The following is a 13113-nucleotide window of genomic DNA, read 5'->3' on the forward strand; positions in this document are numbered from 1 at the left end:
TGAGTTCTACTGTTAGATAAGAAGGTGTTGTTGTGGTGACTGATACCTACAAGGAAGGTTCAACACTTTAGAAACCTGTCACATTGACCTTTAAACTGACGTCTGGTTTAGGAAGAAGCTGATTTCTTTTGTAATAGAACAAGTTTCCACATTTTATTTGCTAGAGGAAATCATTAGAAGCAATCACTCAACTGCCATTTATCAAGCTCCCTTGTTCATAAGGGGCTGCCACAGCAGCTAGCTCTGTGTGTTTGATTTGGCAGATTTATCGGGCACATCAAGTAGTAAAAAAAAAACAACAACAAAAAAAAAAACATTGACTGGCTTTGCTGCTTGTCTTTCTCTTTAAAACTAATCTTTGAGTTTTGGACGTGTGAAAACACCGCTCCCATTCAGGGATTTTAATATTCTAAAGACTAATCAGAATGTGAAATCTTAATTTGCTGTGGTGCTAAACAGTACCGTCAACAATCAGCTACATTATAATTTGATTTATTAAGGCAAGAGAAACAATTATAATAGCTTGCAAATCTCATTAAATGACAATATCTAGACTTCCAAAACCAACATCTTACAGTAAGCTGATGCTCAGCCAGAGAAATTAAAGTTCCTAAGTTATTACTGAACCAAGAACACCGTCAATAATGAAAGATTTCCAAATATGCGTGAACCTTCCCTTCACTACAGACACGAATCTGACGTGAAGACGAATGAAATGGGCTGAGAGGATTGTTTTTAAATACCTGGTGCTTTGGGGTTAATTCATCTCTTAAGCACGTGATTAATACTCATCATGACAAAGCACTGGCGAGCAGGTCAAAAGGATCAAACAAAACAGAAAGTTAGAAAGGAAGAAAAAAGGGCGGGGACGGGAAGCAAAGGTAAATTTTAAAATAATGCATCTGAGAAGGTAGGAAGCCTGAAGCCTTTAAACTACGAGTGTGGGGGGTTTCAGGAAGAAATGAAGAAGTGATTATCAAATTTAAATTGTTGGAAAAGCAGTTGAGCAGTTTGAAAATGTGACTGAATTCAGGGCCAAATCACAGTCATGTTTACAGTTCGTGTGAAATGATTTGGCTAAATACACATAGTGTCGGGGAATGAGAGACATATACCGTAGTGGGGATGTGATGTGCGGTAACAGTAGGATGAAATTGTTTGCTTCACCACTGTATGCCTAAAATTATGTCTGCACTCTTGGTAACAGACACAAAATTTTGATGCTATTTGATGGAAAATGATTTGCCAGACATTACATTAGTGAGGACTTAACTGCACTGTTGTGTCTACTGAGTGTGCACACTTACCTCTTCTTCCTCCAGGCGGCGCTGTGTGTCTGTGATGAATTTGATGTACTGACTGGTGAGAGTCAACAGCTCACTGTAGCGCGTTCTCAGCGTAACATACTGAAAAAAACAAAGTAAAATTCACTTCACTAAATCGAATGAATGATTATTCTTTTTTTTTAGTCATATATCTTCATATGCGATGCTTTCCTCTCGACTTTTAATGTGAGGAGAAAGCAGAATGTATTCCCAAAATGCCAAAATGGGCAGAGGTGACAATTTCGGTATAATCATTGAGTTAGTTTCATGTTTAAAGAACAAATATGCCTGATTAACAGTCTTCTTCAACATAATTAAATACAAGCAGCTTATAGATCTTTATTGAAGCTGCATTTAGTTTCCCTTCTGTTAGTTTCCATCATGTTCTGCTGAGATTTGCACAGATTGTTCCTGTTGGCAGCTAAACACAGTGACAGGTTAACCATCATGAAAGCTTCCCCTACTTCCTTCACAGCCAGACTGTTCAAAAACTGTTGGTCCTGCTGTGTCTGACTGTTGAAAGCTAGAGCCAATCAAAACGTGTCCCGATATGTTGCACGAGGAATAAGAAATAAACACGCTGTTCAGTCCACATAAAGTGGAACACCTGGTCCACCTACTGCTGGCAGCTCAACAGCTGTGTTTGTAAGGCATACCTCCTGAATGATGTTATCGGATGCACACTCCATTTTGGGCTTTTTCAGAGGAGATGCTATGGGATCCTGGAGGGCTTTGTAGGTCAAAATCTGGAACTCGTAGTCCTGAAAACAAGAAGGAGGGGAAAAATTAATGTTAAGTTAAGCAGCAAACTTTTATTTTTTTTAAAGTTGAAAATTTTCAGTATTTACTTTGACAGAGTCGATATAAGCCTTTGCATTTTTCTGGCAATTTTCAATCTCCTCCTTGTTTTTCTCAATTTCTCCCAGGAGTTTCTGTAAATATGATTTAAAACAGAGAATATATCATGATTAGAAACTATTTCAGGGCATATTTCACAAACCAAGCATGATTCACACCAGGGGAGTCAAAAATATAAGTGGAGTGAATTTTTTATTTTTTTTGTGACACCCCAGTGAACACCAGAGGGCATGATGACTCTTCTACGCTTTGCCCCACACAACTTATTCTTTCCCTTTACAATACCTTCTCCTGTGCCAGCTGCTCCCTGAGAGCCTTGCTGTCCCCGATTGGCACAGCCTGAATTTTCTCCTGCCTCTGCTTCGCTTCTTCGAGCCAGCGGATGAGCCACTCGTAACTTTCGCGGTAGGAGTTCATGTTGCGCCCCAGGAGGCCGAGCTCCCGCTGCCTCAGGTCCATCTGTGCAAACACAGCTTGCCACCGCTCCAGGAGGCTTCCGACCAGCTGACGGTAATGCTCCAGATCAGCATCGCGCTCGCTGTGAATCCTCGTCATTTTGTCATTCATAGCCGCCGCCCTCCTAAGCTCGTCCTGCAGGCGGTCGAATATCACCTGGTCGGCCTCTGCTTCGGCACGCATGGACTGCACAGAGAAAACAGCAAAGTTACCACAAAAATGAAGCAGTCTGACACAGAAACAAATCTGGAAAATGCAGAAACATCTTGATACCTTCAGCTGACTGCGCTGATCCTCCACTTCCTTCTCATCACCAGGAACTTTACTGACGTCGCGCAGACGAGTCTCGTAACTCTTCAGCGTGTCTTCTGCATCTTTAGTGTTTCTGATCACGACATCGATCGTCTTCAGCCTGAAAACAAGATGTTCGCACTTTAGGAACAGCAAAAAAACACAAACACATAGCTGTGGCTTAAAATCCATCAGCAAGTTCTTGGGAGAATCGCTAAGCCTCACTTGTCCAGGTAGACCGAGGAGAGGCCGTAAACATGATCCATCTTCTTCAGAGTCATGTCCAGTTCAGAGCGCAGCATCGGGGCGGAGCTGGACTGCTGAGGAGAAGCCAGAACCTCCTCGGTCTTTTCAGCAATGGAGCTCAAGTCGTTCTTCAAGCCCTCCAGCTCAGACTGCACTTTCTGTTACAAACAAACAGGAAGATAACTTGCTAGAAGACCACTTATTGTTTACTCATATTTATTTCTGCATTCATCTTTGTGTTTTGCACCATTTGCTCTGCAGTCTTCAGGGCGCAGGCTTTCAGTGGTTCCTTGTCGACAGGCTGGCGGAGACGCGTCACAGTTCGATTCTCGCAGCCTTCCAGCCTCAGCCGAAGGTCCTTGATCTTCGTCAGGTAGGTTTTGCACACAGTCTCGTCTTGCTCTCCTAGTTGGAACAACACATATTGGATTTTATATGTATTTAAAAGACAACTAAATCTCTTTATATAAGCCATTTTTAGCAATTTAAGAATTTGAACTAACTGTAAGAGGTGCAGTATTAGTTTCAGGATCCTAAAAGTTAAAGCAGTTATTTCACAGAATTGCCTGTGTTTCTCTGGATGGTTACATTTTTGTTAACTAATTTAATCTCCTAAGAATAAAAAAAATTCTGATTTCTCAAAAAAATCATAAATCTCATTAAACTAGATTAGAATTTTCCATGATCTGCAAACTGAATGTACTTCTTCATGCATTAATTGTTCCATGTTGGCTATATTTCATACGTGTTCATTTGATCAATTAAGTGCTTTTTCCATTCGTTGATTAATAGTGGGGATCAGCTGCCATTAAAATCCATGCACAGAGACAGGAATGCATTGATAAGTGATGTTAGGAGGGATTCCCAGAATCTATGAGGATGATTAAGTTGATTGAGGTGAAGCATGAAATGAAACATGACAGAACAACAGCTCTCAGCCAGTCAAAAGCTCCTAGCGCACATCGGCCACTTTATTGGAAGCACCTTACCTGCTCTGGGTGGCACATAGTCTGAAATGTGAATCAACAGTCAACTTACACACAAATGATGACTGAAATACAACTCGTGCAAATGAGAAATGATTAAAAAAATATGTAAACAGAACACAGACATGAAAATGTTTCAGGAAATGCTGAGGTGATAAAAGAAACTGATGTTTCAGAAAGAAACGGTGCAAACCTTGCTCTGCAGAGCTGACCATTGTGTTGTAGTGCTGGTTGGCTAGGTTGTAGTTGGACTCCACCTGCATACGATCCTCAGCCCCAAACATCTGGGAGTCCTGGCTGTCTCTCAGGAAGTCCTGATAGTGCTGCTCCAGGTTCCTCAGTGCTAGTCGGTACTCCTCCACCCTCAGCGTCTTAAACTACAGTGGTAACAAAGATGGTGGCTGATATCAAACATTATGAAAACAACAGTTCAATAGAAAGCTGTGTCTGTATGTACAGTACCGAGAGAGTGCAATTATCAACTATAAACCAAATAAAAATAATGTTTCATAATGTTTTTGAGAAAAAATCAATTTATCGTAACAACAAATCTGCACATGCATAATCGTTACCTATCAATATTTTGGGGTGAAGTTTTTATGAACTGTTTTTACAGTAAATTGCTATACTAGAGAATAACTAATGTGTACTGTTCTGTTCAGCAGATCTACTGACAGGATCTTGAGTTAATAATCTTAATCTGTCTTACCCAGATATCCTTCCACGTATCCTCAGATACATCTAGACATAGTTCGCACTTCCATTTCTGCATAACATGTGCAGCTGAGTAATCTTTGAAGTTTTGCAGTCTATTATTAGCCCCATTAGAGTTTTTCTGCCTCACAGGCATAAATCTAATGTTATTGTAACATGAGGTAAAATGCCCCCCAACAGCAGTCATTTCAGCCCTGCTTTCATTTATACCACCAAAAACTATTTTCCAAAAGGTTTCACATCGTGTTGTTACCATGCTGATGTTCCAGCTTTTAATGATGTGGATGTCTCTCATCAGGTACTGCCAGGACAGCAGGCTCTTCATGTCCACAAACAGCGTCTGCCACATGTTCTGCAGCCTCTGGAGGTTTCCGTCCAGCCTGAAGAACGTGAGGTGGAGGTTAGTCTCCAGCGTGTGCACACACAACCGTGTTACAAATTCAGCCGAGTGTTCTTTGACTCACCCGGCAACACTGTTCACAGCGTCCCTGTTGGTGGGTGGAATCAGGAAGCAGATAGATGGGACAGACGCCTCGTTGCCTTTATCATTCAGCACCTTCCACTTGTAGAGCTGCGAGTTATTCAGCAGAGCGCATTCATCGCCTCTGTGGACTGTGATCTGGAAGAAGATGAAAACAGCAGCTTATAACTGGCTGGTCAACAGTCACCGTCTGTTTTTGCATATTCTAGATTTTACTGTATTTTTTTTTTTTTTAATGTTATGTCCTTTCAGCGTAATAGAAGTGAACCAAAGCAGGACACAAGTTGAAACTCAATTAAGAATTTCACACTCACCATAAACAGCTTAGGAAGTCTATGGCTTACCTCCATCTGCTTGAAGTCACAAACAGCCTGGACGGGCAGCTTTCCCTTTATCGGAGTAGCAGGGTTACGTGGTTTCAGCTGGACGATGGTCTTGGCTCTCCGCTTCAGGCCTTCCAGGTGAGTTTTGAACTCATTCAGTTGCTCTTTCTCATCCTGGGAAGAGCACATAAAATTCTCATACTCTAATTCAATAGTTCAAAGACATGCAGCCTAAAACGAAGCTCCCACAAACAGAAGAGTAAATATTTCATGCTGCATTAACGGTGTGGATTTGTTTGCCAGTTCACAGTTTCTGGATGAGCTTAAAGGAGCAAAACACCGGTGAATAAACCCACAGCTGCATCCTGGAGCAGATCTTCCAGCCGTGTGACCGTGATGGAGCGGTCGCAGGTGTACTTCCTCTTCATAGTGTCTTGGATCTTTTTAATCTTCTCCTCTGCCTCCTTCACGTCAGAGAAGAACTGGATTGAGAGAAAAGTAGACCAATTAAGCTGCAGTGGTTTAAAACACATTAAAAACCTGCAGAAAGGGACAGATTTAGTGACGGCCAGCTAACTCGCCAGACATGCGGAGAGCAGTGTGTAAGTGTGGATACCTTGTCATGCTCATAATCATACCTGATAGTAGGCAGTGTTTTCTTTCAGGTGGGTTTCAATGCAGCAGCACAGCTGGAGGATCCAACTCCACTGAGTCTGCAGGGCTCCAGTGAAGGCCTGAGGAAGAGGAAGGATGGAAGGGGAGAGAAGAAAAAGCACATATGAGAAGAAAATAATAATTTATATTTAAAGTTCAACAACATGTGCTCAGCGTCCCACCTCGATGGTCTTCTTGGCTGGGTGTCCGTCCCTCAGCAGTTTGTCTCCTGTGGTCTGGACACCGTTCACTTTCTTCTCCCGGAGCTCCAACTCTCTCATCAAACCCTGCTCCACAGAAACGACAACCAATCATATCACTACCATCGTCATAACAAGAAATGAGAAACCCACAAGAACATCTCAGTATTACTGTACCGAGTAGTTTTCTTTCTTGGCTGCCATGTTGGTGTTTCGCTCGCTCCAGTCGTAGTTCACCTCCTCTTCCTCTTTCTCATTCAGCCACATCAGCTCTTTGGTTGCTGCAGTGACAAAGGCATGAAGCTGGTCCATGTAGCGCAGGCGAGCCTTTGAGGAGTTCTACAGTAATGGTGACACGTTATGAAACATTTTTGCAGGGTTAGGAAGAAAACTGGATGGTATTTAAAACATCAAGGAAAATTTTCAGGGTGTTTCTGAACTTCAATGAAAACAGCTGTCGAGTTTGACCTCTTTACAAGACAACAGTGTTTTTTGATTTTAGCGACTCGTTCGTATTTACCAGGAGCTTGCCGTATTGTAGCTCCAGTTTTCCCAGATAGTCACGGTAAGCAGCTTTGCTGGCAGGTGAAATCTGACTCTGGAACAGATGAGAGACGCCGTAGAAAGAGATCATTAAGAAGAACTACTGATTAGAGTTCAGTCTGTTCAACAATTTCCACAGAAAGTCCACATTTCAGTTCATAACTACCCAACACGTTTTTTGCTTGTCATTGCTAGTGTCTCATTTATGAAACATAAGGCTTCCAGGTTAAATCCACCTCTGCAAAATCTCATTCTTTTACACAAATTGCCGGAAAAATCCAGGATGTGTGCAGCGATTCAGAGGTGGACACTAAGCTAACGCTCTACTGCCAAATACCAATTTTCCTCCTGAGATTAAATCTCTCTCTGCCCCATCTACAACACTGTCGCGGATACTTGGTGCCAACATACCTCATCAGCCTTGGCTCTGTCTATCTTGGAGCGGAACTCCTCCACACACTGATGGAGGCCTCGTTGGCTGCCCAGCTGGGACTCCACGCTGGGAAGGTCCGAGCCCCATTGCCCTTCGTCCACCCGTCGCTGGTTTTCCTCCACCCAGCTCAGCAGATCCTGGATGTAGCGCAGCGTGACTTCATCCAGCTCGGGCCGCACCCTCACGGGGGCCTGCTGCAGGACCTGGGCGCTGTGGACCTGGGTCGTGTGGACTTGGGTCATGGGGATCTGCGTCATGGGGATTTGTGTGATGGTCACACCTGACTTGAGGCGCAGATTGTACTCGCTGCGGAGGTTTACAAGCCGCTCATGGAGGCGATAAACTCTAAAGACAGAAACGTGATGAAAAAAACGTTCATCGATTTAAAATGTAAAGTTCTAAGATTCACTAGTTTGACATTTAAAGTAATTAGAAAGGAAAACATTGACTAATTAAATTGATTAAATCCCATGATGTCTGTAGAGCTTGATTTCTTTTGTACCTGCGATACATTTGTTCAGCTTGAAGGTGGCGTCCATCTTTTAGCAGCTGAACGTCATTGAAGAGGAGGCGGATCATCCCTTCTGCTTTTTCCAGATCTGCCTCCATCTCTGCTGTGTGCTGTGCAGGTTTCCCTGAGCTCATCAGCCTCACATCCTTCAACAGACAAGTTTTCACATCTCTTTATTTTACTGCAAATAATTTGCACAAAAATGCTTTTATTGGCTGTCCTTAAGAGTTTGTGTCTCACCGTCTGCAGCAGAGTCTCCACCTGGTTGAGCTGCTCCTCGCACACCCCTGACTCCATCTGGACCTTGCTGACAACCCTCTGAAGTCGCTCCAGCCTGCAGGGAAGATGAAAGGTCAGAGGTCAGAAAAGAATTCAAACAGTGCAGACTGACAAGCAGGGACTTCCCTACAGGATACTTTCTCTTCTTTCTCAAAAGTAAAAATGTTAATAATAATTGAAAAAATAAACTTTGAAAGGATTTATTAAAGCACTCACTCCGTCTTCTGGCGGAATAAATACTTTAACGCATATCCCTGATGCATGAAAGCCATGTTGTTGCTCCTTTTTGAGCTGTGTGTGCCCAGCAATGCAGAGATGATCTGAAACAACTAAACTAGAAGCTGTGCCCTCCCTTCCTTGTGATTAGACAACAACTTTATGAGAGACTATTTAGTCTAAGGCTATTGCCATGGAGACGACACAGCCATCATGTGTTTGCCCTAATATGATCTGTACTTACTAATCCACAAAGCCGACTCAGTTTAATTTTATTGCCAAAGTGGACGTTATCATTAGGAGATGAGTCATGCTCGTGGTCAAACTGTAACAGTTTCCTCATGCTTTGTGGTTTTGCTGCCGTTTTGTGCTTTGGCAACACAGTGCATGTGATGAGGTTTGGATAACAGCCTGGTTACCTCTCAAATTCAGTCCTGAGGAGACGCTCCCTCTCCAGGATGGCGACATGCAGACGACCCCATTCCTTCTCCACATCTAAAGGGTGATAACCTGGCGGCACTTTGACCTGACCAGCCTGAACCGCACCCTGCGAAAGATAACAAACAACGTACAAAACCACGTAAGATAATATCTGTGATCATTTAAGGCCTCAAATTCTGCTCAGTCTCAGATTATTTATCTTAAGCGATAATTCTGTGCTCCAGGGAAAAAAATAAATATTTATAAAACTGGGTCTAATTTATTGATGGTGGGAAGATTTTCCTTAAAAGATTTTCAGACTGAAGGGGTACGCTCAGTGGGCCGTGGACATAGCAGTATTTGGAAAGATGTCCTTTAATTTAAGTATTTTTTTAGTGACTTTTGTAAGCGTGGAAAAACAGGTGGGATTTTAGTTTATTATTGCAAATAAATGGATACTATTTTCTATTTGTTTTGCACTTTGCTTTTGCAAATCTATCTTCTTTTTATCTGTCGTTTACAAATACAGAAATGTATTTGGAACCAAGACTATTTGTTATGTGCTGCGGTTTGGTGGGATAACTATTTAAAATATTAGCCTTTCATCCCTTCATATTTTTTGTGACTGCTGATTTTTGTTCTGCTGGGAAATCTCACCTCAAAAGACTTGAAGATGTGTTTGGAGCGGTTCTTGTCTGCCTCTTTGGCAGGAAGCTCCGTTTCCTTGAACTTCAGAAACTGACGCCAAAGAACCTGCAGATGATAAACGTAAATAACAAAAGAACAAAAAACACGTTGATCGTCAGCTACTTGATCTGTGTCACACTGATTCTTTCAGATTGTAGGACGCGATCTAGTCACCTCAATCTCTTCGTAGCTGGTGGGGAACTTCCTCTCCTCAAAAACGAGGATGTGGTGTCTGATCCACTGCAGCAGCATGGTGACCAGCTCATAGTACTCCTGCCAACGCAGCTCCAGCTCCTGAAGCACAGATGTTCAAAATAACTACATGCTGACGTTTTCCAGATTGTCCAGTGATTTTTTGTAAGTGCTAAATTTCTCAGGCTGCAACTTCAAAACTAACAGGATGATCATTTCTATGTATTTTACATATAATAATAATAATAATAATAAGTAAATGCAAGCTTATAATGACTATAATGCAAGCTCAGGGCATTTAAATAAGAATAACTCTTAATATTGCATTTATATTTTGCATTTTACTGCTGCAGATAAAAGGCGGCACCCGAGATGTTGCCTCTGCTGCTGAATAATTAATCAATGATGATAAAAAGGTGGGCTCACATTGGCTTTGACACCATCCTGGACGTCTGGTACCCTGGGCATGGCATCATACAGAGAGGACACATATGTGATGATGGATTTCTCATCTGGATGGGGCACATCGACATCTGTACAGAGCAATAAAAACAGAAAAAAACCTGTCATGTTTCAGGGAAATGAAAAAGATGGATGAGTGGTGACTTGAAGTTCCTTAGCTACCAACTTGAATACCAAGTCTATTTGTGGGACTTCTGAAATATTAAAACACAAAAACACTCACTCATGTATTCGTTCCCGTTTTGCAGCATATAAATATCAAACTATTAACAGCTAATATGTAGATTTCCACTCGTACAGCAGTGCAGGCAGGAGAATTAAAGGAAAGGGAAAACGCTTTGCCTACAATTAAAAGTGACTAAACCCATGCTTAAGTATTCCCTAAACTAAATGTTTGAGGGTGACTGTGCTCACCTTCGGGGTCCAGCAGTCTGGTGACACCCAGCTCTCTCTCTGCCACGCTGAAGGCCTGCTCCAGGTTCTGCTGGTTGGACTGTCGGTACACTTGACTCATATCGATCAGAGAGGGTCTGCAGGCAGCAATCAGCCAGGAAGAACAGTGAGCGGAATCAGGGCAATACACTTTATTACTGCTGATCCAGATTTGATTTAAATGACAGATGACGGCAAGTAAACATGAGGCTAAATTAACAAGGTTGGGCTTAATCTGGGTGTTAAATTATAAAAAATGCCCTAAAATGTGCAAAAAATATCGTTTTTCAGTATAAATATCAGCAAAAATGCTTCTGAAAACTATTTAATAATCACATTTTTTTTCATGAAAACACTAATTGATAAATAATCTCTGAAGCTCTATTGACAGGTTAAAATGATGCAGGTTACATATTTCATGAGTCAAGTTGCTGGAGGTTAGCTGGTCACGTCTAATATCTCTATTACCACAATGAAGATTAAAATTAAACAACACAGACAGTTTTTTTTCTCTGAGTGCACTTTGCCAGGAAGTTTGCCGCAATGTAATAACATGCGGGAACAAGCTCAGAGCATCTTAAGGGATCAAAATCCAATAAACTTCAGAGAGAAAGGTTGCATAAGGACACAGAATATCCAGTAAATTCTCCATACACTTCCACAACTCTCTGTATGTAGTACTCCTTTTGGGGTTCTCTGTCACCATAGCGCGCCTGTCTGTAGGAGTGTCTTTCTCTGCTCAGGTGCATGACGTGACGCTCTGATCCTAGCTCCTGCTCCTCGCTCTGGGAGCCTCGACTGGGGCGGGCACATAAGCTGTGCGAGCTTTGACCCGAGTCAAATGAGCTCTCGGTGGGAACATCCTCACAGAACATGATCACCCGCTCATCCAGGTCACTGAGGGAGCCCAACGTGCTGCTGGAGGCGCTGTTCAGACGCCTCTTCGAGCGGAACTTTCTCTTCAGGCTGTGCATCGTAGTAAGAGCCAAGTTTCCAAGCTTTGATTTTGCAAAAGCAGAAGCTAATTAAAAAAAACCCCAAAACGTGACGCAATGGAAACCAGTTAGAAATTCCAGTCTTGCCGCTTCCTGCTGGGATCCAAATAGTTATTGTCCGTTTTCTTATTTTGTTTTTTTAGAGTCCTCTGCACATCCTTCTCTTCCTCTACCAAGAAAGAAACTGTGGCAGAGGAGTTCGAGTGCTAGCGTTTTGCTGTAACCTGCCAAGCCTCCACCTCCAGGGCAGCCCTTTTTTCCTCAATTTAATATGATACACCCGTTCTGTCTCTTATTTCACAGAATAATGCCAGCTCAAGTCGACTTTCTAATAGTGCGCTGCTTTGTCTGCCATGTGCTGCAGGAGCTGGAGGTTTGTGCAAACAGAATCAAAGTGGCACTCCACCCAAAGTACATGTTTCGAGCGTATAGTCACCTCCTTTGGGTTTGATGGGTGGCTGTTAAACACCAGTTTCCTTACTGACAAGGACCATGGCAGCTGTAGCACACTTAAAGTCACAACACTTCTTATGGTGACAGTTTTGAACAGCAGCAAATGGTTTATTTTGTTCTATTTTTTAGTCATACATACAACAAAATAAAGCATTTCCATCCGAATTACTTTCTATTTAACCTTATTTTGATGAACCAGAGATTGTTTGGGACATGTTGAACAGCAGAAAATCTGATTAAGCTTCTTTGGAAGTTATGTTACATCCAATAAAAACTACTGCAAGCCACATGGTCAATTATATCCTTTTATATAAGTCTTTTCTACTCTTATAGAAACTTAAATAGCTTTGCACAAACTGACCACAGATGGTTTTTAAAGCGTCTTTTTATGCCGTACAGTACAGCGTCTGACACATTTTACCCTAAACTACCTTATTTAAAAGCTGTTTATTGTGCCTGAAAGTAAAATTTAGTGCTTTTAAAAGCATATACTGTACAAGTGTTAATTACTGTATTTAATCACCAACTGTTAAGGTATCTGTCAACACAAATTCTTCAGTTGTGACTCAAGCACAAGCAGCATGTGCAAAACGATGCACAAAAAAAGAAAAGAAAAGTAAAGATATAACAGAATATCTGAAGAGACAGTTTATTACTGCTTCAGTTATTGTACCTCCTTCACAGCAAGGCACGCACAGGTGGACTTAATAAGAGCTCACAAGTTAAATTAAGTGTCGCAAGACGCAAGCACAAAGCAGGAGTCATGAATGTACCTGTGCTTTTCCTGCTACAACATGCCAAACCTCTGTTCTTGACCTCAGATAAAGTTAAATGAAAGGTCAAACTGCACAGGAAAATACATAATTTAACTAATGAAATTATACTAATAAAGTTACAGTTTGCTGAAAATCATGCATTTAGATGTAAGTCATAAATGTTAAATACTAGAGTTTAAG

At 41.9% G+C, this 13113-nt stretch overlaps 1 protein-coding gene across 13 annotated transcripts in view; it reads right to left on the bottom strand.

Moving 5' to 3' along the window:
• pleca (plectin a) overlaps window positions 1–13113 on the bottom strand; it is a 108118-nt gene that overhangs the window by 12422 nt on the left and 82583 nt on the right. For 12 of the 13 annotated variants that reach the window (XM_084918891.1, XM_084918890.1, XM_084918893.1 and 9 more), the window contains 25 exons: window positions 10692–10807; window positions 10242–10348; window positions 9798–9917; window positions 9594–9689; window positions 8936–9063; window positions 8262–8355; window positions 8013–8167; window positions 7489–7855; window positions 7055–7132; window positions 6712–6873; window positions 6517–6621; window positions 6319–6414; window positions 6037–6162; window positions 5702–5854; window positions 5341–5495; window positions 5130–5256; window positions 4356–4539; window positions 4166–4186; window positions 3424–3581; window positions 3156–3334; window positions 2913–3051; window positions 2469–2825; window positions 2174–2257; window positions 1982–2086; window positions 1308–1406 (listed from right to left, as the gene is read on the bottom strand). In XM_084918891.1, coding sequence (XP_084775017.1) covers window positions 1308–1406; window positions 1982–2086; window positions 2174–2257; window positions 2469–2825; window positions 2913–3051; window positions 3156–3334; window positions 3424–3581; window positions 4166–4186; window positions 4356–4539; window positions 5130–5256; window positions 5341–5495; window positions 5702–5854; window positions 6037–6162; window positions 6319–6414; window positions 6517–6621; window positions 6712–6873; window positions 7055–7132; window positions 7489–7855; window positions 8013–8167; window positions 8262–8355; window positions 8936–9063; window positions 9594–9689; window positions 9798–9917; window positions 10242–10348; window positions 10692–10807 — 3511 coding nt within the window. The remainder of the gene's footprint in view (window positions 1–1307; window positions 1407–1981; window positions 2087–2173; window positions 2258–2468; window positions 2826–2912; window positions 3052–3155; window positions 3335–3423; window positions 3582–4165; window positions 4187–4355; window positions 4540–5129; window positions 5257–5340; window positions 5496–5701; window positions 5855–6036; window positions 6163–6318; window positions 6415–6516; window positions 6622–6711; window positions 6874–7054; window positions 7133–7488; window positions 7856–8012; window positions 8168–8261; window positions 8356–8935; window positions 9064–9593; window positions 9690–9797; window positions 9918–10241; window positions 10349–10691; window positions 10808–13113) is intronic. The other variant, XM_084918899.1, reaches the window with a different exon arrangement.

This window comes from Perissodus microlepis, chromosome 22 (genome assembly GCF_051167445.1).
Source record: "Perissodus microlepis isolate ML-2025 ecotype Zambia chromosome 22, ASM5116744v1, whole genome shotgun sequence".
Taxonomy (NCBI): domain Eukaryota; kingdom Metazoa; phylum Chordata; class Actinopteri; order Cichliformes; family Cichlidae; genus Perissodus; species Perissodus microlepis.